Here is an 8,168-nt window from a genome sequence, read left to right as displayed (position 1 = left end):
ATTAGCCTAGGGATTGGCTGTGAAGTTGGTAACACTGAATGCAGTTCAGTGTTTAGACTTCATGAAATGCTTGTAGGATGCAGTACGTCTTGCTCTCCCCTAGAACTTCACTAGCCCATGGGGCAGCTCTGTTGCTGGTTGGTTGTCAACCTCTCTCATTGTGTAACTCACCACACCGGAGAAGCAGCATTAGTTAGTTAAAGTTTCGGCCTGCGGAAGGCCGATGAAATCTGGTTAGCATCAAAGGCAAGAGGCCCCGTGGAGTGCAGGCCTCACTCCTCCAGCAAGGAGAGACCTAGGCATGATGCATCCCAGGGGTTTGGCCTCTGGAGTGTAGGTTATAAAACCCCTGTCAGGAAGAAACTGAATCTCTGATGCTGTCTGAACTCGGAGGGTCAAAGCTTCCTAGACATAAGCAGAGAGATGAGCTGCTGCTTGGCCAGGGTCAGCCCTAGGAGGCCATTTGAACTGCGAGATTTCTACAATCCTTGGCAATCAGAGGCTTCGGCAACTGTGCCAGCCCATGTCAGTTTGACGACGTCGCGGTGATTCCCTCCAGTGCAGATGGGGGATCTTCTCCCGGCAACACAGCTACCAGCTCTCGGGAGGTAGAGTAACTATGCTGAAGGGAGACGTTCTCCTATCAGCACAGGTGGCGTCATCACTAAGTGCGACAGTGGCACAGCAAGTGTAGACAAGCCCACAGACTGACACTCACTGGTGTATCTACGCCTGTCGCTTTAACCAGTAACTAACTCTCATCTTCCTTTCTCCTGGTTAGTTTATTACAGGACTGGCTACCAGCACTGTCTTTGCTGTGAGGTCTACGACACAAACTGACCTGGGAAGTGACTGGTCTCTTGGGACTGGGAGCGACCTGAATATTGTGTCATCCTTGGGATAAGTGACTATTTATCCCCAGGTGTCACGACAGACCAGAGCGCCCAAGGGGCCTGTCTGGTGAGACGGTTACACAGCTTCAGGTGTTCACATCTGTACTGGGCTAGCGACACTGAATTGTAGAACATGCGGCCAGTCTGGGGTGTTGGCTATCAGCCTGCCCCAAGCTTGGTGCAAACGGAATTGAACCGCTCCAGACAGCATGACCCCCCCCCACGCATTTGGGGGCCTCTGTGTCCCAGCTGGAGACTGTGGCCTGATGTCCAGATGTGCTGAGCAGAAGAGAGGAGGATTGTTTATTGAAAACCCTCCCCCGTCTCTGTGCCACCCCACCCCCACCCCTTTGCATAAGTACCCCAGTGCCCTTGGAACAGCTCCCTTGGGCCTGGCTATTCAATAACTCTCTCCCCACTGACACTCCCAGAAGTGAGGTCACAACCAGGCCCCTCCTGCTGGCAGGTCAGAGGGACACCCTGGATAGCTGCAGCCCTGCAAGTATTTATCTTGGTGACCGCGAGGATGCCTCCTGTGCACCCTCAGAACTGGGGATGCAGCGTCACCCTGGGAGCAGCTGCACGTTCTTTACTGTGGGAAACTTTGAACTAGGAATAGCATTTAATGAAACTTGAGCTACAACCAATACATAGAGATGCCCGGAAACCCGTAACAATGCCTTGCGGACAATAAATGCACAGAGCAGGGGATAAATGAGATGAATAACAACAACCCATCACTCTGGTTGTGTCTTTTAATGGCACCAGCCCACTGGGCAGAGCTTCAGTCTAAGGCTCAGAACAGGGATTGTGAGAAACAGCCTCTTCCTCCCTTGCCATCCCTCCTGGCTCTGCACGGATGGTGACCCAGACCCTCACTGTGCCACAGCTGGAATTCAAGACCCAGTCGTTACTGTAGGCCAGTCCCCGGCCAGTCGAGTCCCCTTGTGGAGGGAGATGAACCTTTAACCGGTGGCATGCGGCTGTGTCACAGGCGAGCTGCACGGTGCCTTCAGAGTCATTGTAGGTACATGGGGCCCGGGCTGTCTCTGCTTCTCCCGAGGACAAGGAGGAGTCTGCCGGGCCCGGAGCAGCCAGACACACCAGTTGCTCTTGAGGTAAAGCTGGGAGCGCCCATCCCTTTAGGTGGTCAGGGCTTGTGCAGAAGGTCTGAGAGTTCAGGGGCGCGGACCAGTTCCGGATCCAGCCGGTGAGAGAGGCCAGCCGGCAGTCGCACACCCAGGGGTTGTCCTTCAGGGCCACGCCGAACAGGTAGTCATTGGAGTCAAAGATCCCCTCAGGCAGCGCCTGCAGGCAGTTCCCAGCCAGGTCCAGCACCTCTAGGCTGAGGAGGCTGTGGAAGGTATCCCCCGCCAGGGCAGTGAGGTTGTTGTGGTCCAGCTGCAGCGTGGTGAGGCTGAAGAGGTCTCTGAAGGCCCCCGCGGGCAGGTGAGTGAGCTGGTTGTGCGAGAGCACAATGGTCTGCAGCTGGAGCAGGTTGCTGAAGATCCCCTCAGGGATGGTCTCAAGCCAGTTGGAGGCAGCGAAGAGCTGGCCCAGCTTAGGCGTGCCCCGGAGCAGGCTGGCAGGGAGTGCAGAGAGGTGGTTACCCTCTAGGTTTAGGACATCCAGGTTCAACAGGTAGGAGAAGATGCAGGGGCGCAGGCTTGTGAGGACGTTGTGCTGGAGCTCCAGTCTCTGCAGGCGGGAGAGCCCAGAGAAGGCTCCCTCGGGCAGATCCTCCAGCGCGTTCCTATCCAGAGAGAGTTCTTTGAGGCTCCTCAGGGGCTGGAAGATGCCGAGCGGGAGGCGGGTGAGGCTGATGTTGCTCAGCTTCAGCACTTGGAGCAGGGCGAGCGGGTCAAACAGCCTGTCAGGCACCTGGGCCAAGGGGTTGTGAGATAGGTCGAGCACCCTCAGCTCCCTCAGTGGGGAAAAGACGGTGGGGGGCAAGGTCTCTATCTGGTTCCCTTGCAAGTGAAGCGCTTCCAGGCTGGGCGTGTGGTTGAAGAGCCCTGGTTCCAGGGCTCGGAGGGCGCTGAAGGTGAGGAAGAGATTGCGCAGCTCCAGCAGGCTGCCGAAGACCGCGCTGCTCAGGGCTGACAAATTGCTGCCTGAGACCTCGAGCTCGGCGAGGCTGGACCGTTCCCCAAAGGCGCCCACTTCCAGGGCCAGGCTTGGGTTGTTGAGGAAAACCAGCCTGGCGAGGCTGCTGCAGTTGCTGAAGGCCCCGCTCCCGACAGTGGTGAGGGAAGTCTCCACGAAGAAGAGCTGAGTGGCATTGCCCGGCAGGCCCTCGGGGATGCCCCAGATCTCCTCCCCAGAGCAGAACACCTTTGTTCTGTCGTAGCACTGGCAGGGGGGCGGGCAGGTCTGGGCAAACCTGCCCAGCAGCAGGCCCTGGAGACACAGCAGCAGGGGGCTGGGAAACATCATCCTGCGCTAGAGGAAAAACACACAGGTCAGTAGCCCCTGCACAGCCCCTTTCCTGATGCAACTGGCTGGCGGGGGATGGACTGGAAAAGTCACAGAAAGCGGGAGCTCACCAGGGGCTGCAGCCTTTCCTTTAAGGCAAAGGTTGCTCTGAGTGACAGCTGGCTGGTCTGAGCCGTCTGCTGAGGTCGGCTCTTCTCACCTCTGGCACCAGGCTGCGAGGGACCTCCACAGGCTCCCCACGGTGCAGCCAGGAGCCGTGCCTCTCCCCCAGCAATCCCGGCCTCAAGAGATCTGGGGATCACCCCCAAAACTCCCTGCAGCTCCGCAGGGAGCCTCCCCCCGACCTGGCAGCCACTGGGTGCCCAGCCCCTGCATGTGGCCCCAAGTCGCGATCCTGTGCACGCACCCGCCCCACTCCAGTGGTCCCACTGCAGGCAGCTCCCTCCAGCCGGGTGGAGGAGGAGCAGGATTTGGGGGACAGGCAGGAATCCCAATAGAGCTGCAGGGAAGTGACCTGCGAGGCAGGCTAAGTCTCCCCCAGCTACACAGCAGCAGGAGCACAGGAGGCTGAGACAGGGGCAGGAGCAAAGCAAGGTTCTAATCCCCGTTCTGCCACAGAGCCATCACGAGGCCTTTCCCAAGGGACGTGGCTGGAGCAGTTCAGCGGGGCTGCACTTGGGCGTGTGATCCCAGAGCGACGCACTCAAAGACGTGCCGAGGGCAGGCTCAGGCTCAGTATTTCGCAGGGAGCTCTGAGCCGCCCACACAACTGCTGCCGCCAAAGTCAAAGTCTTCTTTGACTTATCACCTTTAAGAGAAGCAGCCGGTTCCCATTTGTGTCCATAAGGGCTGTGATCCAGTGCCCAAGGCCCCATGCCCCCCAGACCCGCCCCGCTCCTCTAAGGAGAGGGGTTTGTCTCTGCCACGTCTCCTTGGCCGCCTGCTCATGCAGTGTTTGTTATTAGAGCCATGTGCTGGGCTAGGAGCTGAACCACATCCGGGCTCTGTGCCAGGAAGAGAGAAGGATCCCTCAGGCCGATTGCTGCAAGGGCCAAGTGCTGCGCTTGGCGACACCAGGGGAATTCCTGGCGAATGACGCTGAGTCAGCAGCCTTACACCGGGGAAGAGCGCTGGCTGGCCCCACAAGTGTGCATTTGCCGCTGATGTTTGAAATCAGTGGTGAAGAGGGACTAGGCCTCACGGCTAGTTAACGTGTGTGGGGAGCAGGAGGGATTCGGGGGGGGTGAAAGTAAATGTCTAACTGGGGTTTATTACGACATCTGAGGAGCAAACAGTGAGACACTTGATACGGTTATGAAAATACTTGTTCTGTGACAAGGCGCCTGTCGCTCTTACGTACATAACTTCATTATCCGACCCTTAGTAAAAGGATGTTCTGTAGAATTGGTCTACACTAGAATGTCTAATGAAAGTTCAGGGGCAGTGAGCCAGATCCTCAGCTGGTGTAAATGAGCTTCAGTGACTCCAATGGAGAGATGCCAGCGTGGCTAGATGAACCTCTGCCCCATTAGGCCTGGTTTTATGTAAACGGGTCTCCAGGCATCGCGCACATTCAGTGATGCACCTGCTTTATGTCAGTACCATTCTGTCTGCATTTGGAAATGTGTGGTTTGTGGGGGCACAAGGCACTTGTTTTGCCATGCATGTGCACAAATCAGGGATTTAGAACACATGTGTAGCAGCGTGCATGCACGTTTGCACACCCAGGTAGGCAGGTACAGCCAGAATCAGGGAGGTCTGTCACAGAAGCGATATGCTCAACGGATTTTTGTAAAGTGGCTTTGCAAACCTTCTATTTACAAATCACACTTCAGCATCAAACGTTTAGTGAGATTGTAGAGGTGTGTCTGTGCACAGGCAAAGTGGCCTAACTTTGTATGTGCACTGCCAGGAGTGCAAGCACAATGCTCCGATTTGCGCATACAACTGGCAGGTTATCTAGCGGTGTTTACATGTCTGTCCAGTAGGACATGTGAAACACCCCTGCACTCTTGTAGCTACAATGCCCAGGCAGAAAGAAGGCTGCTCACACTCACATTTATAGAAACCAGTTAACATTTCAGACAAACCCACCAACCATTCCACGTTTTCCCCAACCTGCAAATCCGTGGTGGGCTTTGAGTTTTGCACAGCCCTTGCTATCAGATGAACCTTCATTGCCTTTCTCAGAATATACTGGGTGAGCTGAATAGCTGCAGCCAACATTAGGTGATATTTTGCTTTCCCAGTGCCTGGTCCTAGCCTATGTGGAATCAGACAGCAACAGAGATTTCAGACCTCTCAAGCAATGAGTCACCTCCAGAACACAGCTGTTATCTGAAGTATCCAAAAGCATGCACGCTTTACACGAACAAGATATCTGGCCAACTTCTTCTCTCCACGGCACTGCTGTCAACCTGGAGTGACGCCACTGATTTTATTAAGGAGACTCTGGATTTACACTAGGGCAACAGAGCTGGATTTGAGCCACCCTTTTTAGCTCTACAACTCATGCTGTTTTTCATGCAAAGCCAAAAGCAGCTGCAAAAGTCCCTGTTCCTGCCAACAAACCCAGGATCCCAAGCACCTAAGAGGAGTGACAATGCAGACACCTACCGTGGAACCAAGCCAGGCAACCGGTGCAATTCTGCTGTTTCCTTGCAGGAGGGATTTGCCCCTTCAAAAGGCAACATGTTTACTGAAGGGGACACGGAAACAACTGACCGAGCACTTTCAGCCTGGGTGGGGCCAGTGATTTCTGCTTGGCATCAACAACATCCTCTGTCCTGAGCGTGCTCTGAAAAGACTCAGTGTGTCGGTGTGAGCAGAGAGAAACGCTTTGCTTCTCAGTAAACCAAATAGCAAAATAACACCACCACTGACCAGCTCCCCCAAAACAAAGGCACTTTCCAGGAGTGGGGACAGCTTCTGGAACACCCAGCATCAGCCGTTTCTAAAAATATTAGAATGCAACCAGCAATGCGTTTAAATTCCCCCTCGACTTTAATGAAGCTCACTCAAGAACGGGCCTAGCAAAGTGGGTAGAATATAAAAATCTGATGCTTATAGAGCACCTTTCATTTAGGAAGATCTCAAAGCTTTTTACAAACTGCCTGCATGGTAAAGGGCTCTCTCCCCCACCCCGTAAAGCAGCCACCACTGGGGTGAAATGCAGCAGCTGCTTGACACAACACCGCCCAAAGCTTTTAGGGGAAGAAGTGACCAGTAACTTCTCCTGTTGCTACCAAAAGGGGAATGAGAGGGCTGCAGAATGTGACCATTAGAGACAGAAATCCAGATGCAAACTGCAACATCCCCCCTCCCCACACACACACTTTGGGAACGTTCAAATCCAGTCCACACCCCAATTTCTCTGTTAAGGCCTTTTAAACAAATGCATAACTTGGCCCCATCTCCAGCCATTAGGAATTGGCCAGAAACTAACTGATGATCTTGCAGAAAGTTCCACGGGATTAATAAACCACCAGGGTTTGAGGGTTTGGTTTTACATCTCATCCGAAAGGCATCCCTTCCAGCAGCGCAGCCCCCAGCGCCAGGCTGGGCATGCTGTCAGAATCACCATCTCCTGATCAGCTAGCACTGCTTCCTGCAGCCCCCGGCTAGCCTCACATCCAGCCCCTGGGCTTGCTCGGTGTGGGAGAGCAAATATCTTGTCCAGCTGTGATATGGCCAGAGAGACACCCTGTTCCCCAGGCCTTGTCAGTGAGTCCTAGCTCAAAGGACCCCCTTCAAGGGCCAAGAAAAAACAGTTGCCTAAGCTAGCGGGGCTAGAGTTGTATTTAGTAAATCTGGGGGGGTCGCTTGTGGGGAGATGATCATGTGACAAACTGGGAATGTTCTTAATGTTTTCTCTGAATACTGTGTTGGTGCCTCAGTGTCCCCTGTGCAGTTCTTAAGTATCTAAATGGTGGGATAAGGGTGTGTGATTGCTGCAGAGGAAGGGGCCAGTGCACCTGAATGCCTGGCACTCTGTCTCCTAGCAACTGATGGCCTGGGCCCCTCCTCTGCAAAGGTGCCAACTGAAGGTGTTGGAGACAAAGAGATCAGGTGACCTCCTGGCCCGGGAAAGGGGCTGAGCAGAGAGGAGGGGCTGGAGGGGGTGGTTAGTCTGTTGCTGCCTGGGGAGGAGGAGTGAAGTGCAGACCTAGGGTCTGGCTCACTGACCCCTAGAATGGACCCGGCCGAGGGGTCCGGTTCTCTGTATCTACAAGCTCTGTTTTAGACCCTGTTCCTGTCATCGAATAAACCTCTGTTTTACTGGCTGACTAAGAGTCACGTCTGACTGCGAAGTGGGGGTGCAGGACCCTATGGCTTCCCCAGGACCCCGCCTGGGCGAGCTCGCTGTGGGAAGCACACGGAGGGGCAGAGGATGCTGAATGCTCCAAGGAGAGACCCAGGAGGTGAAGATGGGTGAGCTTCTTGTCCTGAACAAAGTCTGCTCCAAGGGAGAGGAGGCTCCCCAAAGTCCTGACTGGCTTTGTGGGGAGAAGTTCCAGAGCATTGCCTGGGGACTCTGTAACAGATCACATACCTGCAGAAGTTGTCTGGTAAGGGGCGATTCTTGTATAGGTGTCACCAGCTGACTGGATGCCCAGAGCTGCTACTGTACAAAACTTCTATCATAGTCACATCCTACACTAGCCATCAGGAACTGACTTTTCTAAAGCCAGACTAAGGCCCCAGCTGCGTTGGGTTGTTTAAGTGCCTCTTAGCTCCTGCCTCTTAGCTCTCTGCGGGGTGAGGCCAGGCCACAGAAGGTGGAAAGCGTCTCTTGCTGTGGAAGCAGAAAAAGAAAAACCAGACTCAGCACTTTGTCAG

The 8,168-nt window shown here is 54.6% G+C and overlaps 1 protein-coding gene across 3 annotated transcripts; it reads right to left on the bottom strand.

The window, feature by feature from the left end:
- Window positions 1–1,621: 1,621 nt before the first annotated feature.
- Window positions 1,622–8,121, bottom strand: CPN2 (carboxypeptidase N subunit 2). Of its 3 annotated transcripts, none has more exons than XM_075068943.1 (2): window positions 7,882–8,121; window positions 1,622–3,335 (listed from the first exon to the last, which is right to left on the bottom strand). In XM_075068943.1, the coding sequence occupies exon 2, from the start codon at window positions 3,327–3,329 to the stop codon at window positions 1,683–1,685; it is 1,647 nt and encodes a 548-aa protein (XP_074925044.1). In that variant the 5' UTR covers window positions 3,330–3,335; window positions 7,882–8,121; the 3' UTR covers window positions 1,622–1,682. The 3 variants fall into 3 exon arrangements, with proteins under 3 accessions (XP_074925044.1, XP_074925045.1, XP_032634008.2); XM_075068944.1 differs by lacking the exon at window positions 7,882–8,121 and adding an exon at window positions 5,946–6,012; XM_032778117.2 differs by lacking the exon at window positions 7,882–8,121 and adding an exon at window positions 5,946–6,012 and having other exon boundaries at window positions 1,622–3,330.
- Between the last annotated feature and the right edge of the window lie 47 nt (window positions 8,122–8,168).

Source organism: Chelonoidis abingdonii, chromosome 8 (assembly GCF_003597395.2).
Source record: "Chelonoidis abingdonii isolate Lonesome George chromosome 8, CheloAbing_2.0, whole genome shotgun sequence".
NCBI classification, from domain to species: Eukaryota; Metazoa; Chordata; order Testudines; family Testudinidae; genus Chelonoidis; species Chelonoidis abingdonii.
Note: the sequence above shows the minus strand (reverse complement) of the source record. Positions and strands in the feature narration are given on the sequence as shown.

Excerpts from the sequence above, each read along its gene's own strand:
- CPN2 (XM_075068943.1), bottom strand. The coding sequence starts at position 3,329 with ATGATGTTTCCCAGCCCCCTGCTGCTGTGTCTCCAGGGCCTGCTGCTG.